The sequence below is a fragment of the Schistocerca serialis genome, chromosome 3 (genome assembly GCF_023864345.2).
Source record: "Schistocerca serialis cubense isolate TAMUIC-IGC-003099 chromosome 3, iqSchSeri2.2, whole genome shotgun sequence".
In the NCBI taxonomy this organism is placed as follows: Eukaryota; Metazoa; Arthropoda; class Insecta; order Orthoptera; family Acrididae; genus Schistocerca; species Schistocerca serialis.
Window position 1 is genome coordinate 103,095,101 of NC_064640.1, and position 27,843 is coordinate 103,122,943.

Here is a 27,843-nt window from a genome sequence, read left to right on the forward strand (position 1 = left end):
TCCCGCCATTTGAAATGCATTGCGGAATGTTTTGACGTTACGCAACTGATGTAACACAACGGCTAGTGTGAACTGGGCTTTATTTACTAGAAATCAGGGTTTTCCCTCATTATATGTGTCCTTCAGATTACTTTGAAGGTATGTTTCCACTGAATAATATGTCACATTTTAAAACTATACCTCTAATATTATCTTAAATTTACTTAGAATGAGGATATTTACTGATTGTGACAGTTTATTATACATCTTCAGACTTAGGTATTTGTGGCTATTATGTATCAGTGGATAGCCTTGAATACCACATGTCTAGCATGCCGTTATTTCTGGTACTGTGAATATGTACATTCATTCTCGGGGAAAATTTCTGCATATTTTCTTTGTGTGTATTAAGCAGTTATGCGTATAAAGACTTGGGAGTGTCATATAGAGGTGACTGAAGTGTTTCTTAGAGGATTCTCTGGGACCCTATCATTGTACGCATCTGATTGCTTTTTTCTGCAACCCGAAAATGCAGTTTATACCTAATTTTCCTTTAGGCCTGATTGATGAGCTACTATTGTTTTGTTACAGTTTGTTTACATAGTTTTTTAATGACAATACAGTGTAGTAGTACAGCTGGCTTTACAGGCTATGGTAGTACAATAGGACTACCTTACTGTTGCACGCCACGTAAATAACTGATATTCGTACATCCCGCCAAAGCTAGGCTCAACGTAGGTACTAGTCACGGGCTCTCCAAACGTTTTAAATAACACTGTATTTTACAACTTTGCTACATTTAAGAATTCGATTTATCGAAAGAGCCAAAGTTTCTTGTTTCATATACTATGCCATTGGAACGAACTGCTTTATCTTGTTTTGATACTCTTTGTTGCCCGTGTCACATGATATTCATCGATCAGCTGACAAGTTAGGGGTGTTGGTTAGGTGAGAATTCCAACGGGGAGGTGGCTATTTATTTTCCTGAAAATGAGGTACGGGCTGGGATATACTTTTTTAGCGACGCTTTCGTCTGCGGTGACTATAATAGGTAAGTATTAACAGCTGGTATTATATTTAGCTGCCGTTTTGTATTTTATGTCTATGTAGTGCACGGTGTATGTTTAGCTACGGTATTTATTTTCAGTAAGAAATAGGCGTTGATGCGTGTACGGTAGGACACAAGTTACAAAAAATGTACACCTGACAGATGCGTACTGTGTTGTCACTTTGGTAGGTGTTGGAGCTCTCTTGTAAGGGTACAAAATGTAATGAAGAGAGAGCCTTCGACGTTTGTGATTTGTATGTATGGACATTGCTAGAAGTTCGTATGCTGGCCTAGAGGAAATTACATAAGCTTTGTGGACTGCGAATATTTATATCAATAAGGTTCGTTCATGTCAGCATCCATGTCCCTGTACAGTGTTTACTGGTGTAAACTATTAAGCGACCTTATTAGAACAGAAAATACATAGCAGAAATGTGCTATTTAAAAACCAGGACTTTGCCTTACGTAAGCTTCAAATTATTTTCTTACTAGTGCGTGTAACAAGTAACCATTAAAAGTTATATTCACTGTCCATGAACACGCACAGACTATATGTGCAGCTAACCAAGCCACACTAATCCCAAGGTTTCTTTTGTCTCATAATTAGTTTGAATTGCTGTTACAGGTTTAGTACTGGTCACTTAACAAATTTAATTATTTTATTGCCAACTCATAACATTTTGAGTTCAGTCACTGTGGTTTTTTTTTTTCAGTAATTATTTTTTTCTGTTTCAGTGCTGTATTATGTACTTACTGGGAAAGGAGAGAGGATTAGTTTTGGCTGGTAAGTTGAAATATTAAATTATGTTCTGTAAATTCAGTTAAGTCTCATAAAACTTAAAAGAAGCACTTCAGATGTAACTTAAGTTGATGTGTGTGGGTGTCACTTTCACTGAAGGAAACTGTGATACATACAAAACATTAGTTTTGCTGTGGTCATTGTAATTCAGCATGCTAGATTCCATTGGAATGATTGTGCCCCATGACTGATATGGCAGCGCTGGTTGTAATGTCACCTGGTGAGTTCTAAAAAATTTAAATTTCAACTTACAGCGCAGCTGTCGTCAGTGTGTTATGTGTAGCCATTATCCAAGTAGACTAATGTAATTCTAACGAATTAGTTGGGACTAGTGTAGCAGGCGATACAACCCGTCGGCTTTGGACAATGTCACAAGTCGCCAAACGAGAAGCGATTCTTCTTAGTGTTGTAGCTCCCTTCAGTAGCTGATAAGTGTTTTTTGGCTTTTTAAAAAAAAATCTCACGAGATAGAATAAACAGATCCACTTTATTAAGCAATCAGTAAAAAAAACGAAACTGAAACATAACAGCAAAAGCGAAAATGGTAAACTGCTCTCTGGCGACTTGTGACTTCATTGTCCAAAGCCTACGGGTTGTATCCCCTGCTACACTAGACCCAATTAGTTGGACTAATGCTTGTATATGCATAAGTTGGATTGAAATGTGTGTTATAACTACATAGAGTCTACAGGACTACTTATAATGCACTGATGATAGCTGCACTGTCAGTTGAAATCTAGATTTGCAATAAAGAACACAGATGGCATTGACTGATAGTGACCTTGCGTCTTGGGCCATTGTAATTGTTCTTATGACACACATTCTTGGTTCTTGGGTGACTTATCTTGACCTGTACATGGTAGTGCATCAATGTTTCCTTGTAGCATGTAACTGGAAAAAAGGATCCTGCAGCAAATGGTGTGTTGTAAATTTTTAAATAAGTCTTCCTGTAAAAATATGCCCAACTGAAATAAATGATGGTTAATGAAATTTATAAAAACAGCAGATGGTACAAAAGTTAAGATTGTAGTGCATGGGTGTCATATGGTGCACAGGGGCAAAAGAGCATAAGAATTACTCATCATACTGTAGCCATAGATGAACAGGTTATTTACATAAGTTGGAATATGCACTGATCTGGTGGATTCAACTTTCAACAACTTAAATTGCTGTGCTGCATAATTTAACGATGTTGTAGATCTACAAATATTAATGAAAATTTAAGTACCATGTGGAAAGAACCAAATCTGTATTTTGACTGCCTGTATGTGATGAACAGAATCACAGCTGTTGCAATTTTTTTCAATTGCTTGTTATTGCTTTACACAAATCTTTTCTCCTCAGTGTGTGTGAATTTAGCTCATTATTAAAATGTTACTGTTTAAGCTGTGTCTGAAAATTGTCGTGTAATGACTGTACGTATACTGTACTGTGTGTAGAGTAATTAAAATTACTTTTTAGTTAACATGTCACTTACTGAAACTCAGGCTCTCCAGTCAGAGCTGAAAATGTTGTACATAACAAGAGTATTTCGGAAATGCTCTGTGAAATCAAATGGGGATCCTGGTGGAGAGGGATGACATTCTTTTCACGGAATGCTATTGAGAAAATTACTGTTGACTGCAGAGAGATTCTACTGCTCCTCCTCCCCCCCCCCCCTCCCCCGGACATAAATTTCGTGCAAGGGATGTGAAGACAAGACGAGGGAAGTTGGGGCTCATATGTACATATGTACGCACATATGCACACCAGACTTTTACCTTCGCGCCATTTGGAAATGGAAAAGGGAAGGGAATGACTAGTTGTGGTACACGTTACCCTCTACTCTGAACCATGTGGTGGCTTGCAGACTAGGCATGTAGTTGTATACTCCCTGCTGTTGCTAATATGCAATAGTAAAGTGTCAGTTCACTTGCAGTGTTAAAATAGCTGGCACATGCAAGCCACGATCTGTTTAACTTTCATCAACAGCAGCAGTAAATTTTATCTGTAGTAGCCACTGGATTTGACCATGTGCTAAGTGAAAGGCAGTAGAAAGCTGTCAGGGCCATGTTGTAGTAGCATATTTTAGACACCACCTAGCAAATAGTTGTAATTGGACTATAATTAGACATACACAATTTTTTTCCAAAGTTTTTATATCTGAGCCTTTTTGTTTGACCCAAGAACAAAATAAGGGCACCTAGTCTGTACTCTGATTTTCTCAGATGAAGCATCGTAGTGGAATTTACTAAGAAAACTATTTTCATGTGGTTCTATTGTGCGATTGGTAGCATGTCCCTTCAGCAGAAATGTAGTTGCTTTTCATTGCTTTTCATAAAAGCGACAATGGTTTTGCACATGCGGTATGTGCTTTTTAGTGTGAATAAAGGAATGCACTGAAGATGATGGGGAAGTTGTAGTTTTCAGAGTATTATGAAAATGATTCTTGGCTATACCTCTTGAGTTTCTAAAATAAACATTCCTGAGATTTCTGTGTTGGATAGTGATTTCCTCTCAATGGTTGCTTTGTACATAGCATTTTCTTGTTCTTGATTTGCAGAAATCGCTCGAATTGCCATCTAAAAGTTTAAAGAGGAATAGAGATTGCTAAATGTTGGGAACATAGTGCATCAATGGGAACAATTTAAGGATAACATTGATTTTAGGCTTTTGAAAGTAAGATCCTTTGCTCAAGTGTCAAAGGAAATAAGGTCTAAGAGTGACACTTTAAACTGAATTGGTAAGATCTCTGGTGTACGTTAGTAAATGTATATGGAAACAATGACCAGAATAAAATGGTTAATGTGATAACAAGCAGTTGTCATTGTTTGCCTTAAATCAGTTCTGTCATACTACAGTTGAAACTGTTGGTGCAATTCAAAGGGTGTGGCTGAAAGAATAATGTTGACTGAAATTTTATATTTTCAAAATTTCAAGACCTGTGATACAGTCACATTTTCTCTGTGATTATTGTATTTTTGCTGTAGATGTGATTCCCTTTCATATAGCATTCACACAGGGTTTGTGTGAGAAAATGTAGTTGTTTCTTACATTTCTTGCTATACACACTTCACTTCCTTTTATTAATGGGATTGTAAGATTTCCATTCATTGTAGTAATTGGTCATAACATGAAATCATAAATTACTTCTTAGGAATTTGGAAAATTATTTGTAAAATTTTGTTTGCAACAACAGGATCCATAGAACTTCTGTTAATTATGTTAAGATACGTTGGATGATTTGATGTAGACTGAGACAAATGATGATGTATGTTGGGAGTACTTGTAAAATTGTTAATGGGAACAAGTACCTTCCAATTTTGGGTGTAACAATGTTTACTGAGTACCTACCCAGATTTTTGATAATCATAGTTATGGAGATCTCCCTGTCATTTTATAAAGAAATATTAATCAATTGGAGAGAGAGAGAGTGTGTGTGTGTGTGTGTGTGTGTGTGTGTGTGTGTGTGTGTGTGTTTTTCTATCATTATATTCTTAAAGTTATAAAGTTTTACTTATGTTTATTTGAAAGTGAATAAATATATGAACATTTGTGTCACTGGGAATGAGCCCTATTTTAAATAAGTTGTTATTCTAGAACAGTTGGCTTTAAAATATTAAGGCCACCTTTTGTGCCGGTGTTTTAGTTAGAGCACTAATGACTGTGCTGAAGGAATGGCAGAATTGTGTGTGTGTGGCACGACAATGGGACTGTTCGTTGGAGAAATTTCCTGCATATGTGCTCGAGAATAATGAAAAAGGACGAAATTGTGCTTCATATGTGAATGTAGGCTCTCGTGGTATATACTGCTGATGAAATCTTCTCGGACTACATGTAGCTGTATTGAAAATCCACAATGTTTTGATGAGTGTCATTCTCATTATCTTCTGGCAAAGTGAAGATATGAATGACACTCATCGAAATGTCGCGGATTTTTGACACAGCTACCCGGATGGAAACCTGAGATGATTTCATCAATAACTGTGCTGTTGACCACTCAAAATACTCATGACTACTGTCATTAGTGTTGGCTGTTAATCATACAAGTATAAAATAATAAGCTTCGAATAGTCAAGTCGCATGATCCATAGCAGAACAGTTCGCAACTCGTGGTCGTGCGGTAGCGTTCTCGCTTCCCATGCCCGGGTTCGATTCCCGGCTGGATCAGTGAGTTTCTGTGCCTCGTGATGACTGGGTGTTGTGTGATGTCCTTAGGTTAGTTAGGTTTAAGTAGTTCTAAGTTCTAGGGGACTGATGACCATAGATGTTAAGTCCCATAGTGGTCAGAGCCATTTGAACCAAGCAAGCATAGAAGAACAAGCGAGAGAAATAGTTCTCAAAGGTGATCCTTTTCCACATATATATTCAGTGAATGTTTGGTTCCTTTTTAACCCCTCTAATAGCCTGATACTTCATTCACATTAGAGTAAATTGCATGTGTCGAATTTTTTCTGTATATGTAGACTTTAATTTATCCTCCTATTCGACATGCGTAAAGATTTCTCTCTCTTCCATGGTCAGACTAGTTTCAGTTGTTAACATTGCTAAATATTTTCGTTAGGATATTTCAGTTGATTTTTGTTGCACAACTGCTACTTTGTGCACCTTGGTTGGAAAAACTTTCCTTTGCAGGTTCCTAACGGAGACTAGCCCATACATGTGGGCAACAGTTGGTGTTGGATTGGCTGTTTCTCTGTCTGTGGTTGGAGCTGCACTGTGAGTGGAACCTCTTGTCTTACAAATGATTATAAATTCTAGTATCTCAACAATTTAGAATGAGACTCTTGGAGTAAGATGGCACATATACATGCCAACATTCTTTTAGAAAGCTGAAATTATTTTGTCCATAATCAAAAGTAAATGGATAACAATACTTGTAACTGTTTATTCTTTATTAGTTCATTGTTAAAGAGTGCAGTTCATATCAGTGTAGTAGTTATGGCATAGTAATGGTTCTGACATAATGATGAAAAAGTCATTCTTCACAGAAAATTCATGAGTTATTGTTTGTGATATAGTATAATTTCCATAAAATAGTATGTGTATGCAAAAAAAGTTTTAAAGTATTTTGATTTAGTTCATAAAATTAAAGCACTGTTGTAGACGTTAATCAGTGAATAACTGAAACAACTATGAAACTGAACTGTTGTTCTGTCTTTTGAATGATACAAGAACAAATATTACTTTCTACTTCATTTTTCTAGCTACATGTAAACTTATTGTTCCTAACATTGTTAATTTGTGTAATACTGTACAGTATACATCCGTAAGTGTACAGTATACCAGTTCTGTATACTAAACCACAAAGACAACTTCATATGATGAAAATCTTTGAGACCTTTGGTATGAGGACTATCTTCCCCTGTTAACCTACCTACCTGTGTCCACAAATGGTATACTACTGCATAGTCAACCCAAACAATATCTTTTTCCCTGTGCCCTGAATTTTTGTTGTTTTCACCACCAACACCATGATGTTCACTTCACATATGCCTCCTGGACTATTTATTATACATTAATCCTGCCCCTCTCTTCTAACAGACTATCATAAGCACCCGAAAGAACTTTCGCTGCATGGAAGCTCTGGGAATTACTAAGTAATCCAACTTGGGTCTCCCCCCCTCCCCTTATTTTCTTCCAAAGCTCTTGTTATTGTTTCTTTCATTGTAAAGTTGCAGGTTTTATCAGCACAGTGGCCACTCAGTGTATTATATACTGAAGTGCCAAATAAACTGGTATAAGCATGCGTATTCAAATACAGAGACATGTAAACAGACAGAATATGGCACTGCGATTGGCAATGCCTTTATAAAACATAGTGTCTGGTGCAGTTATTAGATCGGTCACTGCTGCTACAATGGCAGGTTACTACGATTTAAGTGAACTTCAATGTCGGCACATGAGTGATGGGACACAGCATCTTTGAGGTAGTGATGAAGTGGGGATTTTTCCCATACAACTATTTCAAGAGTGTACCATGAATATCAGGAATCCAGTAAAACATCAAGTCTCAAACACTGCTGCGTCTGGAAAAATATCCTGCAAGAACGGGACTGACGATGAACAGAATCGTTCAGTGTGACAGAACTGCAACCCTTCCGCAGATTGCTGCAAATTGCAGTGCTGAGCCATCAGACTGTCAACGTGTGAACCATTCAACGAATCATCAGTGATATGGGCTTTTTGAGACGGAGGCCCACCTGTGTATCCTTGACGACTGTACAACCCAAGGCCTTAAGTGTTGCCAGGGCCCGTCAACACCCACATTGGACTGTTGATGACTAGAAACATGCTACCTGGTCAGACGAGTCTCTCTTCAAATTGTAACAAGCAGATGAATGTGTACGGGTATGGAGACAACCTCATGAATCCATGGACCTTGCATGTCAGCAGGGGACTGTTCAAGATGGTGAAGGCTCTGCAATAATGTGGGGCATGTGCAATTGAAGTGATATGGGACTGACTCCTGATATGTCTAGATACAACTATGACAGGTGACACATACATAAGCATTCTGCCTGATTACCTGCATCCATTCATGTCCATTGTGCATTCTGACGCACTTGGGCAATTCCAGTGGGACAATGAGAGACCCCACATCCAGTACTGCTACAGAGTGGCTCCAGGAACTCGTCTGAGTTTAAACACTTTCAATGGGCACCAAACTCCCCAGACACAAACATTATTCCCTGCAGAGTGGAAATCTCGTTCTGGATTATTGAGCATATCTTTGATGCCTTCCAACGTGCTTTTCAGAGATCTCCACCCCCCCCCCCCATACTCTTACAGATTTATGGACAGCCCTGCAGGACTCATGCTGTCAATTGCCTCCTGCACGACTCCAGGCATTAGTAGAGTCGGTGCCACATTGTGTTGTGGCACTTCTGCATGATCGTGGGGACTCTACATGATGTTATGCAGATATAAGAGTTTCTTTGGCTTTTTAGTGTAGGTCTTGTGTGATCTATTTCTGGTTATAGTGGTTAATTTGCATGCTGGGGAACTGTAGGATTTTGCGGTATTGGTTGGTATGTATTGTTGACTTGGTTTCTCTCAATTTTGTACATTTCTCCATTGCTGCCAATAGAACTTCTGCCTGAAATTTCCACAGATATGAGCCTTTGTCTTCTGAATTATGTCATCAATACAACTTGTGAATTGTAACTAATTTTCTTTGGGGTTGACATCTTTATAGTTAGGCATAATAAATTAATGTATGTGAATTTTCAGAGGAAATACTGAAGTCACAACCCATTGTCATGCCTAATTTGGTGTAGGAAAACCATTTACATTGAAAACAGCTTCCAGCTGTCTTGGAATGGATAAATACATGTCCTGTATGGTTTTTCGAGGGTATTTTACACCATTCTTCCTGCTGAATAATGGAAAGATCAGGTAATGATAGAGGTGGATAGCGACCATGCATCCTTCTCTCTAAAGTAGACCACAAAGGCTCAATAATATTGAGACCTGGTGACTTTGGTGGTCAGGAGAATGCAACAGTTCATATTCTTGCTCACGAAACCACTCCTGTGTGATGTGGGCTGTGTGAACACGGACCCTGTCATCTTGGAACACAGCATCATCATTGGGAACCATTGTTCCATGAGAAGGACCTGATCAGCCAAAATGGTCACACAATGCTGATAGTAAAACAACCATACAGAGTGACCGTAGGGTCCAAGGAATACCAAATTACAGCTGCCCTTATCATTACTGAATCCTCGTCATTGTTCACTCTTGGGATGTAAACATGGCTAGGAGTTGGAGACAGTGTGTAAAAAGACTTGCACAACCAAATGACTTTCTTCCATTGTTATCTAGTTCAGATTTATGGCTTTGACATGGCATTTTCCTGTTATGGGCATTTGTGTCCCTGATGAGTGGTTTTGGAATTCCAGGTCACCCTGCAATTTGCTACTTATGGAGTTCTATCCATGTTGTTTAGATGCTGACAGGATTTGTGGGCATGACATTCAGCTCTGCAGCATATTTTGCAGCTGTCATTTTATTTTTTGTCATAATCCTCTTCAATGAGTCTATCATCACTTAACACAAACTTTTGTCGTGTTGAGATGCGATGGGTGATATTTTTCTGCTTATCCTATATGTGGGGTAAATTTTTGATATGTTGTACTGTGAAATGCCACACACTTTGGCTACCTTGGTTATGGAAGCACCCACAATATGAGCAGTAACAATTTCCCTACATTCAAAGTCGCTTACCTCTGAGTAATGCACACACAACTCCACAGAACATGGTTCCAACCATGAATGACACTTGCAATGTTTGAGGGAATTGCACACATGCCGTTCGTGATCAAATCCAACACGACCTGCAGGCTTGGCTAGCATATGCATTTATGTTCAAGCATGCATTTCTTGTGTTTCTGTATATTTGTCCAACTTTTGTATAATTTGCCAATAAAATAGCTGTAATTGTGAAACACAACTCACTATTAGTGAAGTAGTGCAAATATTTAACTGTGTGTTTTACTGCATGCAAACAGTTTTTCTGTCATTGTGAGTAAATTAATTAAACTTATGCACAAGACACTTTGCTGGGCCACATGAGTTTGGCATTCTGATGATGCTTTGTAGAGTCTTTACTAGGTGCTGCACTGTTCATATTGATATATATTAGTCATAGTTGTGCACAAGATTTTTCTAGATACTGTGGTTTTTATTGTAATAAAGTGATTCAGCTTTATTTTTATTTTTCCTTACAGAGGCATTCATACAACAGGAGTCAGTATTATTGGTGGGGGTGTAAAAGCACCCCGAATAAAAACAAAGAACTTGATATCAGTCATTTTCTGTGAAGCGGTTGCAATCTATGGTCTCATTACTGCAATTGTTCTTTCTGGGCTGATAGAGGTAATTACATAACAGCTTTTGTTCAATATTTTTGTCAGCTTGTCTTGTTGGACCAGGTGGTGGTCTTTGAGCTTTTATGTATTTGTGTGTACAGGGTATAAACTGTAGTGATGTAGAGGAAGTATAGATAACAGTTTGATATAGAACACATGCCATCTATCAGGTTGGAAAACTGTCAAATTGGCTTGCAAAAACCACCTAAGCTACAGTGTGCACGTGTATTGACCAGTCAGGACTTGTAATATGTTGTTTGTAGCACTCCCTCCTACAGCTGCTCAAAAATTAGTGACTACATGAATTGTTTCCCGTATTCAATGTTTTTCGGTCTATGTTAATTGGTGTGTTATGGCGCTGGTGTAGTCGTGCACTTACAAATTGTAAAAGTGACATTTGTGTCAGTTTTACCTCAAAACTTTATTATTTTATGCTGTTAAAATTCACAATTTTGTTTGTTTGGCCTTATTACCAAGAAACTACTGTGCTTGTTAAGTTTGAATCGAATTGTAAATATAATTAATTTGTCCATAACATTTGAAAGTCTGTTTCGTTACCCTTACGGGGAAGTTCAAATTAATGATGTTAATGAAATAGTAATTAAGATGAGTGAAGACCAAAGGAGATCAAAGGTGGGGAAATAATTCATGTACACAATCTTTTATAGTGGTAGGAAGGAGTGCAATTGACAATGTACCAAAAACCCTGGTGGTTGAATATAGGGCGGGAGTGCATTTGAAGGTCACTTTCGTATGTTTTGATTGAATAACTCACTGTTGTGTCTGGTGAAAATGTGTCCCAGTACAAAATTTCACTACATTACATTTCCTGCAAAAAAAAAAAGGTCCTAGTCCCTTTTTCTGTAGGACTAATAGTTTGCATGTAGAGAGTGGGTGAATATTGGAAATCTTGCACAATGTGCATGCACTGTAGCTTGGGTGGTTCTTGTACGCCAATTTGAGGTAGTTTCCTGGCTTGATAGAGCACAAATGTCATATCAATTTGATTGTCTTGACTACTTCTATACCACTGTGCTACAGTGTAAAAAGTTTACATGCACTGATACGTAATATGGCGTGTCTGTAGTTTTACTGTAATTTTATTGTTGTACATGCAATATCATTTGGGTATTCATGTGCTTTGCAGTTCAATTTTTGCCACATATCAGAGAGGGAAACCTGTTTCAATTTCCTGTTCAAAATTGTACAATTTTTTGGGCTATACTATAGTTCCAACAGCTTGAGAGACTGAGTGTGCTGAATAACATCATTTATATATTCAGTAGCTTCTTCAGGAATATTTATTTTTCAAGAGCTCATTTTGTTCCTCTTCATCTACCACTATTTCCTCATCACAGTCTTCTGTGTTAAGAATTTCTTTTATATCTGTTACCAAAGTAAAACTAGAGTGAGTTGATAGTCATTACTTTGAATGTAGTCATCTTGACTACATAAAATGTTCTGCATTTGAATTGATTCAGCAATTTGCTGCTGCATTTTTGAGAGCTTTGACGAGTACTGAAGTATGTTGTTCATAACCTCCAAACCTTGCTTTGTTGAAGCACTTGGTGGCAGTTTCGGGCTTTGTTTCTCATACTGCCAAACAAATTCAATTTACTGCATCCAGAACAGAAACTGAATGTGCAAGTGTATTTTCAACTTCTTAAATGCTAAAAATGAGACTACATCAATAACTGCCTATGACAGGATTTAAATGTGGAAGTAAGTCCCTTGGCCATTGGTTGTGTGAGGTTGGTTGAACCTGGCTGGAATGAAGCCAGTTTCACATTAGATAACTTGACGTTGGGTGGCAGGTTGCATTATCTAGGAAATGGAGGACTTTGTGATTTTCCTTTTTTATTTTGGCATTCAAAGGGCCTAGCTGCTTTTCTCTAAGACCACTCACCATCTGTGCCTTTTTATCACTTTCCCATGTGACTGGAAGCTTACTGATGTTCATGTTTCTGAAACAACAAGGATTTGCCACCTGTTCAGTCACTAGTGGCTTCTCCATTTCATCTAACATGTTTCCACACAGCAGTATTGTGAATCTTTTGTTGAGCATTTTTCCACTAGTGTACTTTTCACTTTGAATTGCTAGAGTCTAAGGCAGTGTGTGATAAAAGGTCCTGTTTAATCGGCACTGAATGTCTCTTTTGTATCATAATTTGCAAGTAGATTGTGCAATATTGTCTTCCATTCAGTTACATTTTCCTGCACATTCTTACCTTCCCCACACACTTCATTCCACACAGTGTTGTGTGTAGCTTTGAAATTTTCAGCCATACAGTTTCCTAAGCTCTTCAGCGACCTTCAGAGCTTCACTCTGTAATGTGGGTCCAGACAAAGATAAGTTTTTGCCCATACACGTATGAACTATTCCCACACAGTCTCGTTAATTCCTTCATTTTCTATTTCCTTTCCCTTTCTTTTCCCATTTCCTTTCCCATCTTTCCCTTTCTTTTCATTTTCCTATTCCCTTTTATCACTTCATCCTGTAACTTATCTTTGTTTTATAAAGTTTCATGTATTTTTGTTGTACCACATTTGAAACAATATTTTGTGCAGTGTGCTTGTGTGTCTCACTTGCCTCAACCTCCTCCCCCCCCCCCCCCCCCCAATCCCCCCCTCCACCCCCTTCCCTGAGGGGCTTACTACTATTTGGTGAGTATATGCTTGGCTACATGGGGCCCAGCCTTGCAGTGCTGCTTCCCTTTCAGTGCGGCATGTGTATCCTCCTGCTATTCTTCTCCTGTCCCTTGAAGACTGAGTCATACTTTCTTCGGAAAACACATTTCTTGGTAAAACTGCGTATGAGTTCGTCCTCTCCCCCGTCCATCCTGTTCTTACCCTTCCTCTGCTTTGGTGTTTGAAGTCTCTTCCTTTTCTTATTCCTGGCACTTGAGAGCCACTGAGGTGACTGTCCCCTCGTTTTTCCTATCTCCTCTCTCTCATCAGATGTGGCTATTTTCCAGTGGAACATTTGTGGCATCAGATCCAATAGGGTTGTGATCATACTGTTGTTTTCCACCCCCAGGAACAAAATTATCATCTCCCACACTTCACCTCAGTCCGCTTTAACTTTCCCACCTGAGGTGGGGACTCTGGCTCATAGTCTAACCATTTCCTTGCACACCCAGCTTCAAGCTGTTGTGTCCATAGCTTGTGGTCTGGTGGCTAGCGTTACTGCTTCTGGATCATGGGGTCCCGGGTTCAATTCCCAGTTGATGTGGGGATTTTCTCTGCCCAAGGACTGGGTTTTTGTGTCATCATCATCATTCGTGACAGTGGCTAGACTGGACTGTGGGAAAAAATTGGACTGTGGGGAAAAATTGGACTGTGGGGAAAAATTGGACTGTGGGGAAAAATTGGACTGTGGGGAAAAATTGGACTGTGGGGAAAAATTGGACTGTGGGGAAAAATTGGACTGTGGGGAAAAATTGGACTGTGGGGAAAAATTGGACTGTGGGGAAAAATTGGACTGTGGGGAAAAATTGGACTGTGGGGAAAAATTGGACTGTGGGGAAAAATTGGACTGTGGGGAAAAATTGGACTGTGGGGAAAAATTGGACTGTGGGGAAAAATTGGACTGTGGGGAAAAATTGGACTGTGGGGAAAAATTGGACTGTGGGGAAAAATTGGACTGTGGGGAAAAATTGGACTGTGGGGAAAAATTGGACTGTGGGGAAAAATTGGACTGTGGGGAAAAATTGGACTGTGGGGAAAAATTGGACTGTGGGGAAAAATTGGACTGTGGGGAAAAATTGGACTGTGGGGAAAAATTGGACTGTGGGGAAAAATTGGACTGTGGGGAAAAATTGGACTGTGGGGAAAAATTGGACTGTGGGGAAAAATTGGACTGTGGGGAAAAATTGGACTGTGGGGAAAAATTGGACTGTGGGGAAAAATTGGACATTTGTACGGGTGCTGATGACTGCGTAGTTGAATCCCCCTCCCCCCCTCACCCCCAAAAAAAACACTCATCATCATCATCAAGCTGTTGCTTTCAGTCTTTCCCTTTCTGGTTTGACTTTCTCTCTTTGAAATGTCTACTCACCCTTGTCTTCTGCTGTCACCGAGGCAGACATTTCAGTGTATTGCTCAACTTCCTCCTCCCTTGCTGCTTGCCTACTTCAGTGCCCATCATCCCCTTCGCGGCTCTCCACTTCTCTGTCTGAGAGGCTCTCTCTTAGTAGGTATCTTCAACCAGCTCAATCTAAACTGTTTGAACATGTGTACACCCACATTTCTTTGATTCCATACACTCCTTTTCCCACTTGGACCTTTCAATTTGTACTGCTCAGCTTGTTTGTTGTCTCGAGTGGTCCATTCTCTATGACACACACTCAGTGACCATTCTATCTGTATCATTAATTTGCATACCTCTATCCCATCTGTGAAGCCAACCAACTGGCAGCTTTACAAAGCTTACTGGCATTCTACTCCTCACTGGCCTCTTTCGACGAACACCATTTCCCCTGCATTGATGACCAGGTAGAATTCCTTACAAATGCTATCCTTGATGCTGCAGAATTTTCCTTACCTCGCACCTCTTCCTTGCAGTGACCCGCCCCTGTTCCCTGGTGGACTGAGACATGCCGCAGTGCAATCTGTGTGCTGATAGGAGTTCCCTGTGGTTTTAAATGTTGTCCCACTATTTCAAACTGTATCCATTTTAAATAGCTATGTGTGCAGTGCTGCTGTGTTTTCAGGGATAGCAAAAACTAGTTGGCTTTCTTTTCAAAGCTCTTTTTTACTCCACCTTCTGTTTGGCGTAATCTGTTAGCTTTCATGAACCACAGTTCATTCCACAGTTCCTGGTCTGACTATGGCGAACAGTGTCGTTGTAGACCTCTTGGTATCTCACACCTTGGACTGATATTTTGCAGGCACTTAATTTCATCCACTACCATCCTACCTTCCTCCCTCTGCAACAGGCAGTGGAGGCAAGGATATCATCCTTATCCTCCCAGAATTGTGATTGTTGCAATACTGCTTTTACTGTCAGGGAGCTTAAACATGCACTCTTTTTATCTGGCTCATCCGCTCCAGGAATGGATGTCATGTACATTCTGATGATGCAACACCTCTCTCCTGAAGGTTTATGCTTTCTTCTCCTTACATATAACTGCATTTAAATAGATGCCACATTTTCCAGTCCCTGGTGAGAGACCATTGTCATTTCTGTACCTAAACCTGGTAAGGACAAACACCTTCCTTCCAGCTGCCATACGGTTTCTCTCACCAGTAGCATCTACAAAGTGATGTTACATATGAGTAATGGTTGGCTGCTGTGGTGGCTAGTTTCGGAATCTCCTCACTAACGCCCAGTGTGGATTCTTTTGTCGTTGATGAAACTGTCGAGTCTTGTACGAGGATAATTGAGGGAGAGGATGTTTTTTGGTGGCCAGTATCCTCTCAACAAAACTGCACTGTATTAACAGGATTCTTTATTTATTGGAACAGAATGCTACTTATCTTTAAACTAGTTGTTGTCGTACTAGCTTTTCCGTAACAGTCCACGTAAAAGTCTCGCTATAAACACTACTCTGGTCACTCTGAGCTAGAGACTGTGACTCCAACTGCCTGGAACTGTGACTGACTGAGCCCTCCAATCCGTGGTGGTTATCTAAAAACTGGTGGCACATTGCTTTTGTGTCTGTCATTGGCCTGTCTTCTGATAAGCACACTTGATTCAGTGCCTATTATTGATCTTGCAACCTCTTTGCTGACTGGTGTACTGGCAACAGCTTACGCCAGCACAGATTCAGTAGGCACCACTCTGCTATTGATCTCATCACCTTGTCAACTCATATTATGAACAATTTTTTGTGGAAGTGCAAAACGGTGGCCATATTTTTTGATTTGGAGAAGGTGTATGACACCTGCTGGAGGATGGGTATTCTCTGTAGTATGTAAGAGCATGGCTTCTGGGGTTGCCTGTGCCTTTTCCCCTTTTTACCCAAGAATTTTTAAGACAATGTTTTTAAGTTACATTGAGGCTTGGCTCTTTTGGACACTTATTCAAGAGAACTGGGTGCTTCACAGTTCTGTGCTCAGCATCATCTTATGTGCCCTATTATGGATTGTCTCCTGCCAGGTACTATTACATCTCTCAATGAACCTGTCTACTTGAGCAGCATCTTCAGCTATGTCTTTATGCTCTTTGTGTACAGCATGAACAATGGCTTCCACTTTTCTGCTGACCAGACTGTCTGTATGAACTTCTGATGGTGCCAGGAGTTTCTTCCCCTATCCTTATGTCTTGACCCATTCCTTTTTCTGTTCATTGACATGATTAAATTCTTGGGACTCACATTTGATAGGAAACTTAGTTGGTCTTGCCATGTCCTACCTGGCAGCTCATTGTACTCACTGCCTCAATGTTCTGTGTGTCCTATGCAGCACCTCGTGGGGAGCAGATTGGACCATCCTCCTCTGTTTGTACTGGTCCTTTGTCCATTCAAAACTGGACTATGAAAGTATCATATATTCATCCGCATGTCCGTCTGTCTTTAGTCGTCTCAACACAGTCCACCATTGCATGATATGTTTAGCCACTGGTGCCTTCTATACTAGTCCTGTTGAGTCTTTATGCTGAGGTTGCTGACTTACCATTGTCCTACTGGTGGGACATTCTCAGTTGTTGCAGCAGCCATCTGTCTTCTGTGCCAGGTCACACATCCTATGCTCCCTTTCTTTTGAAGATCCCATTGACTGCCAGTATGGGCTGCACCTGTCTTGTGTTGCCTTCTGGAGTTCACTTTTGTTTGCTGCTTAGACAGCTTTGCTGTACACTCCCTGCCATGTTCCCCATGAGTGCAAGCTCTTCACTGCTCTGGCTTCATGCCGACGTATGGGTTCATTTCAGACTCCGTTTGCTCCCTAAGGACACTACTTCTGGTCTGGTGCATTGCATAGTTTCTCGCTCTTTGCAAGTGGCTTGCAGACAGTGTTTTCATCTACACTGACAGTCCCAAGACTACTATGATGTCAGGTTTGCCTTTGTACTTGGCGATGATCCTTTTCAGTATCGGTTTCTTGACCAGTGCTAGATTTTTACCGTGGAGCTGTATGCCCTTCATCAGGCCGTTGTCATTCTGAGCTCCCCACCAAATCGAAGCAGCGACGAGACTTTCCATAATTCAACAGCAGCCATTCTGTCAGTAGCCGACTTAGCAATTCCCTATTCTTCAGGATCCCCCTGTGGGAAGACAGTACCTGAGTAGACCTCAGAAGTTGCCAAGTCCATTAGAGACCATAGACAAGCTCTCCAATGCCATAAGCAGCATACATCAATAGAGGGCACATCATTGCCTTTAAATGGCTCCATGTCCAGGTCTGCCACTTAAAAAAGTGACAGAAGCAAGAATGCGGACAACGTTATGTTTCTACCGTTGGACCACATGCATGTCCTTCGCAGGTTTGGGTGAAGGTCAGGCGCCTCTATGTATACCAGTCCTCTGCATGTGCACTTGGTATTTCCTTGAATGATGCTGTTTTCACTGACCTAGTCACCGTAGCTGAACATTTTGCTCTGCATAATGCTCTAGCATGTGCATCTGAGAACTAGCAATCTGCCTTTCATGGCTTTAAACAGTGGATTGAGCAATTGCACTTATTTTTCACTACACACTACCTGGAGCCCTATACTGCTCCATTCAGTGAGTGAGAATTCTTCAGTACCTTAGGCATTTGCCCTGATACAGCTCTAGGACTATACCACATCCACAACCAATGCTCGGACATGTATCAGTGGGTTGTCAGCATCGTCGCCTTACCATCTTAAACCATATGTGAACTGAGGGTGAACTCCCATCTCAATGGTGAGAGAGCATCATCGTACTGTTAGTGAAACTGGGCAAGTATCCCCTAGAGATTGACAGCTATTTGCCCAGCTAGTCTCTGCCAAGGCCATTCCACTGCTGATAATTTCGTTCACCTGGAGTCTGCCACCCAGACGGGTTTTTAACTGATGTGAACACCTTATTGCTGCCTTCTTTGACCTACAAAAGGCTTATATCACCACATGACAACACTACATCCACACTACCTTATATTAGTGGGGTCTCTGGACCCACTTAAGACTTTCGTGCAGAACTTCGTGTAGCACCATACTTCCCATGTTGGAGTTGGTGCTTCCCACAGTATCCCCTACATCCAAGAGGATGGGGTCCGGCAGGGCTTTGTATTAATTAAGTGTCCCTCTCTGTTTAGTGGTCATAAATGATCTAGCAACAGCTGTAGCGTCTTTAGTATCACCCTTCTTCTATGCCGATGAACTTTGCTTTTACTGTTGTTCCTGTAGTGTAGAGTTTGCTGAAAGCTACAGTTACATCTACGTCTACATGTACACTCCGCAATCCACCTCATGGCACGTGACAGAGGGTACCTCATACCAATACTAGTCATTTTCTTTCCTGTTCCACATGCAAATAGAACGAGGGAAAAACTACTGTGTATTTGCACCATACGAGTCCTAATTTCTCGTATCTTATCTTTGTGGTACTATGTTGGCGGCAGTAGAGTCATTCTGCAATTGGCTTCAAATGCCGGTTCTCTAAATTTTCTCAACAGTGTTCCTCAAAAACAATGTCACCTTCCCTTCAGCGATTCCCACTTCAGCTCATGAAGCATCTCCATAACACTTGCGTATTTTTTGGACCTACCAGTAACAAATCTAGCAGCCTGTCTCTGAATTGCTTCGATGTCTTCCTTTAATCCAACCTGGTACGGATGCCAAGCACTTGAGCAGTACTCAAGAACAGGTTGCTGTAGTGTCCTATTTGTCTCCTTTACAGATGAACCACACTTTCCTAAAATTCTCCCAGTAGACCAAAGTTGACCATTCACCATTCCTATTACAATCCTCACATGCTCATTCCGTTTTGTATTGCTTTCCAATGTTATGCCCAGGTATTTAAATGACATGACTGTGTGAAGCAGGACAGTACTAATGCAGTATCTGAATATTACTGGTTTGTTTTTCTTACTAATCCACATTAGCTTAAATTTTTCTACATCTAGTATTAGAAAAGTCTTCAGAATTGATTTATACCAGTATTTTTATTTTTGTATGGTATGTCAGGTGGTTCCTAAAAAAATTATTTTGAAAAACTGATGGATGTTATTTTTGAAAGGAGCTTTCAGTTTCTCGTGCACTAAAATTCATTCTTAAGTTTTTGAAAGCTTCACATTCAGTGCTTCATTTTTGTATCACATAATCTGTACTCTGTCCGCTATACACTTCCACAAGTTTCTATTCTCATCTTCAGTTTCATTGAGATAATTTAAATCAGCATTATGATTCTATCACATTATTTACAAAGATATTACAACCACTTGATGGATGAATGTCATTATATTCTGCAAATAAATAAATTTATTTATAAATAAATATTAGATAAGTGGAAAATAAAGATTTTGTTCATTTTTTCCCCGTCTTGAAGTCATCTGTATGTGACTGCAATACAGAAACAATGCAGCAGTCTTGTATAGTGTTTCGAATTGAGCTTTTAACATAAGTGCAATATAGGCAGTAAAAAGGTAGAAAGATCAACTTCTGTAACAACTGGCATGGAAGAAATTTGCAGAGTATCACATTATGCGTTGTTGTTCTCAATCCAGAGACTGGTTTGATGCAACTCTGCATGCTACTCTATCATGTGCAAGCTTCATCTCTGAGTAACTACTACAAACTACATCCTTATGAATCTGTTTAGTGTGTTTGTCTTGGTCTACCTCTACGATCTTTACCCTCTGTGCTTCCCTCCAGTACTAAATTGATGAACCCTTGATGCCTCAGAATGTCCTACCATCCGATCCCTTCTTCTAGTCAAGTTGTGCCACAGATTCCTCTTCTCCCTAATTCTATTAAGTACCTCATTAGGTATGTGATCTACCCATCTAATCTTCAGCATTCATCTCTAGCACCACATTTTGAAAGCTTCTATTCTCTTCTTGTCTACACTGTTTATCATCCATGTTTCACTTTCATACATGGCTACACCCCATACAAATACATTCAGAAAAGACTTCCTGACACTTGAATAAATACTCGATGTTAACAAATTTCTCTTCTTCAGACACGCTTTCCTTGCCATTGCCAGTCTACATTTTATATCCTCTCTACTTCGACCATCAGCAGTTATTTTGCTCTCCAAGTAGCAAAACTCATCTACTACTTTAAGTGTCTCATTTTCTAATCTAATTCCCTCAGCATCACCTGATTTAATTCAGCTACATTCCATTATCCTCGTTTTGCTTTTGTTGATCATCTCGGATCCTCCTTTCAAGACACTGTCCATTCCGTTCAACTGCTCTTCTAGGTCCTTTGCTGTCTCTGACAGAATTACAATCAGAATTACAATGTCAAATTTTTTATTTCTCCTCCATGGATTTTAATTCCTACTCCAAATTTTTCTTCTGTTTCCTCAAAATACAGATCGAATAAAACTAGGGATAGGTTACAACCCTGTCTCACTCCCTTCTCAACAACAGCTTCCCTTTCATGCCCCTAGACTCTGCCATCTGGTTTCTGTACAAATCATAAATAGCCTTTTGCTCCCTGTATTTGACTCGTGCCCATGTGTTCCAACATTTTTACAGAATCCAAACTGATCTTCCCCAAGATCGGTGTCTACCAGTTTTTCCATTCGTCTGTAAAGAACTCATGTTAGTATTTTGCAGCCGTGACTTATTAAACTGATAGTCTGGTAATTTTCACACCTGTTAACATATGCTTTCTTTGGGACTGGAATTATTATATTCTTCTTGATGTTGGAGGGTATTTCGCCTGTCTCATACATCTTGCTCACCAGATGGTAGAGTTTTGTCAGGGCTGGCTCTCCCAAGGCTATCAGTATTTCTAATGGAATGTTGTCTACTCCCAGGGCCTTGTTTCGACTTGGGTCTTTCAGTGGTCTGTCAAATTTTTCACACAGTATCATATCTCCCATCTCTTCTTGATCAACATAGTCTTCCATTTCAATAATACTGCACTCAAGTACATTGGCCTTGTATAGGCCCACAATATACTCCTTCCCCCTTTCTGCCTTCCCTTCTTTGCTTGGAACTGGTTTTGCATCTGAGATCGTGAAATTCACACAGGTGGTTGTCTCTTCTCCAAAGGTCTCTTTAATTTTTCTGTAGGAAGTATCTATCTTAATCATAGTGATATATGCCTCTACATCCTTACATCTGTCCTCTAGCCATCCCTGCTTAGCCATTTTGCACTTCCTGACAATCTCATATTTTAGACGTTTGTATTCCTTCTTACCTGCTTTGTTCACTGCATTTTTATATTTTCTCCTTTCATCAATTAAATTCAATATCTCTTCTGTTACCCAAAGATTTCTACAAGCCCATGTCTTTTTACCTACTTGATCCTGTGCTGTATTCACTATTTTATCTCCCAAAGCTACCTGTTCTTCTTATACTACTGTATTTCTTTCCCCCGTTCTTGTCAATTGTTCCCTAATGCTCCCTCTGAAACTATCTACGACCTCTGGTTCTTTCAGTTTATCCAATACCCATCTCCCTAAATTCCTACCTTTTGTAATTTCTTCAGTTTTAGTCTATTGGGATAACCAACAAATTGTGGCCAGAGTCTGCATCTGCCCTGGAAATGTCTTACAATTTAAAATCTGGTTCTGAAATCTCTGTCTGAAACCTTCCAGTGTCTGCAGGTCTCTTCCACATGTACAGCCTTCTTTAAAGATTCCTAAACAAGTGTTAGCTATGATTAAGTTATTCTCTGTGCAAAATTCTACCAGGCAGCTTCATCTTTCATTCCAGCATCACCTTAAAAAATAATGTACCATTATAAACACTACTGAACCTGACATCCCACTGTCTAAGCTATTCTTATTACAGTACACAAAACCATGAGGCACTACACACTTCAGAATTTTGCAAAAAAGGGAAAGGTCCAACATCACTCCCATCATATTTGTAGTGTCCAAAGAATATCAGCAGTTTAAAGGATGATTTGAAGCATTGGAAGGAACCATTACTGTTTGCAATCAAGAACTGATTCTTGTTACTGGGAATGAATGAAAAGTTGTTTTGGGCCTGACAAAATTATGTTGAAGATCAGAATCAATAATTCGAGTAGTGGCAGCAGTATGTATTTTCAGGAAATTCATTTCTTTTAAAATGTTTAAATCCTTTCTTGACTGGCCCTAATATATTTAACTTGTATGTGAAATATTACACACACTTACTTTAACCATACAGATCATGTGCTTGTGCAGATTTAGTACTATTTATAACTAATTACAACTAATTTGTTTCAGAGTTTCAGTTGGGATGCCGTTCAAAGTAATATTGATCTGAAGGGCCAGAATTGGCTTTCTGGCTACATAATGTTTGGTGCTGGATTAAGTGTTGGTTTGGTTAACCTTTTCTGTGGAATTGCAGTTGGAATTGTGGGTAAGCACTGAACAGAACCATGTACTAAAATGTTTGACACACACACACAAAATTTTTTCTGGTGTTTCGGTAGATATTTGCAATTTTGTTTCTTTGATATTCAGATGAAGTCAAGCAACTCCCCATTTCAAAGGAAAATGATAGTTTGTTTCCCTTTCAAGGGAATTTTTTTTTTTTTAAGTGAAAGCTTTTGTGCCCATTAAATAAAGTGTTCCCAAATTAGTCCAGTGTGGTGTTCAGTTGAATGATGTATGTTAACAGAAAATCATGAAGAATAACCAGTACTCGAGTAGTTCTGTTCTATGGAGACAGTGTGACCTTGCACTTAAGATATGGCTAGTTGGGCATGTTAGATATTTTCACAGAATAGCCTGAAAATTATAACTGTACTAGGATACTGTGTATTAGGGTCTTCAGCTAATATGTAATCAATGTTGTTCCTACATGTTTTCGAATGTTGTCTTCCCTTCTTCATGTAGGTCACATTCTTGGTCGTTCCTTATCTCCTGAAATCGAGTACACTTATGCAGCCCTTCTATTACCCCTTTACCTGGCTGAATGTCCTGCCATATACATTTGAATTTCATAGTGGTCATAATAGCCTTCTGCTCCAGTCTGTTTCGTGACCCATTTATTTTTCTCTCTTAGTAATTACCATTGTGCACCTCGCTGTTGCTCTCTGAACAACCCTCAGTTTTTGAATGGTTTTTGAATTGAAAGATTGTTCCCTTCTGTCATTAGGTCAAAACTAGTTATACACAGTGAATGTGAACTTTCCTTTGCACGCAAGTCAGAAATTTCATTTGAAAAGTCTGTTTAGTTTGTCAAAAGCCCTGCAGGAAATTTTCTACTTTCTTTGTCTTTCGCAGAGCAACAAATTGGCAGTAAAATCATTCAGACTTTCACTACCATCATTTGTACAATTCATGTGGGGGTTGATTCTGTCACACTTGTCTGTAGTTGTAAAAGGTGGTGTAGAAAACTAAAAAGTGAATAAGTGAATAAAACATTTATTTACACTATTTATAGAGTAAAGAATGAAATACATATCATTGGATCATTTAATTCTCTGTTCCAGCAATGTGTCTAATTTGAGTACTTTGTAGCCATTACAATATTAGTAGTGTCATGCTATGTCCTTCTGTTTTCACTGTGTGTGTTCAGACAACTGGGGCAGAGCTTGGTGTGTGCAGAATCTTAAAAAAGATATGTGGAGGGTTAAATTTACATGCAGTGAATTGAGGCAAAGACGGCAACCTCTGATGGCATCCATTGGAAGGTTAAAAGTCCTGGAGAGAGCTTGGATTGCGGTGATGCTCTTGGTTCCTGTTTATGCGTTTCTTCCATGGAGATGTGAGTGGCATGTGGTACATCCTGTGTGGTTGAAAAAGACACCACTGATAGTGCAATTTTGGGGAGGAAGGAATACAGTGTCTTCACATAGTGTGGGTATGATTGATACTGTGGGGAAGGTGTTTGCCATGGTGCAGCTGATGGAGTTGGATGTAGCAGGCAGCACTAATCAACCCGTGTCCTGACAGTCACCTTATTAACTGCCAGAAAACTCGAGGTAGGATGTCCATCTAACAGCAAAAATGGGTGCAACATTTTTGCACTGCTGAGGATGTCATAGATGGTGAGATTGATGCAGGCTTGGTGTTTATGATGGATGTTACTGTGAATGGCAATTGATGTGGTGCCTGTGACCATGACCATGATCATGGCTGTGTAAATGGAAAGGGTCAACCTGCATGACAGTCTTCTGTTGATCCATGTTTCCGAATGTCAGGCTCCGGTGGCAAAAACTGTTAAAGGGCAGTAGTCTGGAGGTTGCAGGCACCTTTTCTGAAAAGTCTATGGCAGGATCACAATAATCACGAAAATAAAGTTGGTTTTGGTCCCACTTGTGCAGAATTTCATTATGAAGTTTGCATCTGAAGCAGATTGTCAAGGGTGGAAGAGATGCAAGAAACTATGGTGAAGATCATCGTGTGATAATTCTGCCATAAAAGCATCATGCAAAGGCAGAGTGTGATAACTGTTGAGAAACTTTCCTTAGAGTGTGAAGCATGAAGGTTGGACATGTGAGCCTTGAAAGTGTGAATTAAACTTTTGGTTTCACCCTCAGATTGTAGAGAGAACAGAACTATTTGGATATGTTGAATCCCATTTTGTTGACAAGTGTTGCAATTCCAATGGAGAAAAATGTGGCACACTGTCTGAAATGATAGTGGCAAGCTTCCTAAACTAAAGACAGAAGCAAGTGTGTTGATAATACTAATGCTAGTTGTAGAATTCATTGAAATGACAAATGGGTATCTACTGATTTCACCAATGATCATCAGCCACCATGTGTGCCAGAAGAGTCAATGTGGGTGCATTGCTGAGGAGCATCAGATCGAGGCCAAGAGAAAAATTCTTGATGTGGAGCTGCCTGGTTGCCCACACATGCATTGGATTGGGCAATCATTTGTTCAGTCTGCTTATCAAGACAGAACCATGTACAATGCTGATGTGCTAGGTGCTTAGCTTCAATGATTCCCCAATGTCCTCTAGGTAAAAGTTCTAAAACGCATTGCTGCAGTGATGTGGGAATCATGACCCATCTTTGTTCATTAGGAATATGCAATAAAATTACACCATTCCAAAGAGAGGCTGTTGCAATGCGCATAATATTTGTATGCTACTGCTTCTGAAATAGATTTCGAATTAAGATGCCAGCCCGTGTAGATGTAATACTGGAACACTTGTAGTGATTGATCCTGTTAAATAACTTGTGCGACCTGCTGACAATGGGAAAAGCCTGCAGCAGTTCTCAGTTAGATTGATAGGTTTGAAGATAGATTTCTGATCTCTTGAATTTGGATCACTTCCCATAGGTCACTTCCCATAGGCAAGTGTGACCTTTGTCTGCGTTTGCATGCTGCACCATAGAGCAATATATTTCATACTGGTAAATTGAAAGAACTAAAGACCAATTTTTCGGTTCTGCACTGTACAATCAGTCAAATCCTTTGTCGGATAAAAAAGAGCAGTCAAAAGCTTGTGATCTGTCATAAGAGAATTTTCTGTCTTGCAGACACTGATGAAATTTTGTGATGCCATATATGATGGCTAAGGCTTCATTTTACAGCTGACGGTAGTTGATTTGGACCTTGTTCAACATCATAGACATGAAAACTGTGGAGTGTTCAGTGTTTACAATGTTGTGAGATAAAACTCCGCCTATTACGTGTGATCATGTATCAACTGCAAACACTACCTGTTTATGCAGATTGTAGTGAAGAAGACCTAAGTGGCTAAATAGTGCACTTTCCAACCTATGAAATGATTGTTCATTCTCCATTCCATTGGAAACTAATGTTTTTATGCCTGAGGCGATGAAGAGGAGTTGCAGTGTGTGCTGGGTTTCGAATGAATTTAATGTGGTTTGTTTTTCATAAACTGCCTGTAGCTCCTGTACATGTTTAGGTGAAAGTGTTCTTAGAATAGCCTTTAAATTCTTATTTGAGGGATGAGTGACATGAGCGTCATTGAAATGACCCAAATATTCAGTTTTATTATTGAAAAATGAATTTTTGTTTGCAGATTTTGCTTCAGTCACATCAGTTAAAACTTGAAAAAGTGTTTAAATTTTGGAGATGCTGTTTGGTGTTTGGGCAAACACAAAGATGTCATTCAAATAATTAGGAACACATGGAACTTTGGATGTCACGTGTTGGAGAAAGTGTTGAAACAATGTGAGGGCAGATGTGCATCCGAAGGGAAGATGTTTGTTTGATACAAGTACACACACAGATTGACCACCACAAATCTTTCATGTTCCATCACCCGAGGGGAGCTGAGAGCAAGCTTTGGCTAAATAAATTTTGGAAAAGGATCGTCCACCTGTATGCAGTTTGTAAGCTCCATGATGCAGCGAAGCAAGAAAGAATCAATAACTGTCTTGAGTGCTAACTATGGCCTTAAAATCTGCATGAAGTTTGACTTCCCTGTCCAATTTTCTTGTGTTAGAGATACCCAGTCATAGTGAATTGGGTTTCCATACACAGATTTGTTCCAGTCTGTAGAGTTCAGAAGCAACTTCATTGTGAATAGGATGAGCTACTGGATGTACACTGTAAAACTTTTGGTTTGTTGAGTGTAATGTATGCTTCAAAATTCTTTTGAAGCCCCAGTGAACCATTGAGCAAATGTCCTTATTTTTCACACAGTTTTTGAATGCTAGCATGGGAAAACTGATTATCGATAGTATGCATATTGTCTTGAATTTCTGAACCAAGCAAATCAAATGCATTGATGGCAAAAAAATATTGGGACTGGAACTTGATAAATTTGTACGATTTTTGTTTCTAGGAGTTCATAGTATGTCATTTTAGTCATACAATTAATTTTTGAGTGTGTTGCCACTCTTATTCTATTAAGATCTTGCATTCTTTGTTGAAGTTATCTGCTGAACTGACAGTGTTGTGTGCAAAATGAAGGTGGTTCAGATATTTTCCTTTAAAACTTAAGTCTCATTTGTTTTCACTGTTTAAGCATCTAAAAACTACCTGTAGGACTGTAGAGAAAAGCTTCCTTGATGTGGAGCATCTTGCCTGTAAAATATGTACATCTGATACCAGCTTGACCTTCTGCTCGATTACAACTAATGTTTTTTCAGTATAATATTTTTGTAAATATATTTTAAATTACAGTAAGTGACTGGTATGCATATAGTTCAATTTCTTCTT

General features: G+C 39.5%; 1 protein-coding gene across 1 annotated transcript in view; it reads left to right on the forward strand.

Annotated features, from left to right (window-relative positions):
• The first annotated feature begins 885 nt into the window (after nt 1-885).
• LOC126469774 (V-type proton ATPase 21 kDa proteolipid subunit c''-like) overlaps nt 886-27,843 on the forward strand; it is a 49,471-nt gene continuing 22,513 nt past the window's right edge. Inside the window, exons 1-5 of the mRNA XM_050097004.1 lie at nt 886-1,030; nt 1,763-1,811; nt 6,441-6,524; nt 10,538-10,685; nt 22,975-23,110. Coding sequence (XP_049952961.1) covers nt 970-1,030; nt 1,763-1,811; nt 6,441-6,524; nt 10,538-10,685; nt 22,975-23,110 — 478 coding nt within the window. The 5' untranslated portion in view covers nt 886-969. The remainder of the gene's footprint in view (nt 1,031-1,762; nt 1,812-6,440; nt 6,525-10,537; nt 10,686-22,974; nt 23,111-27,843) is intronic.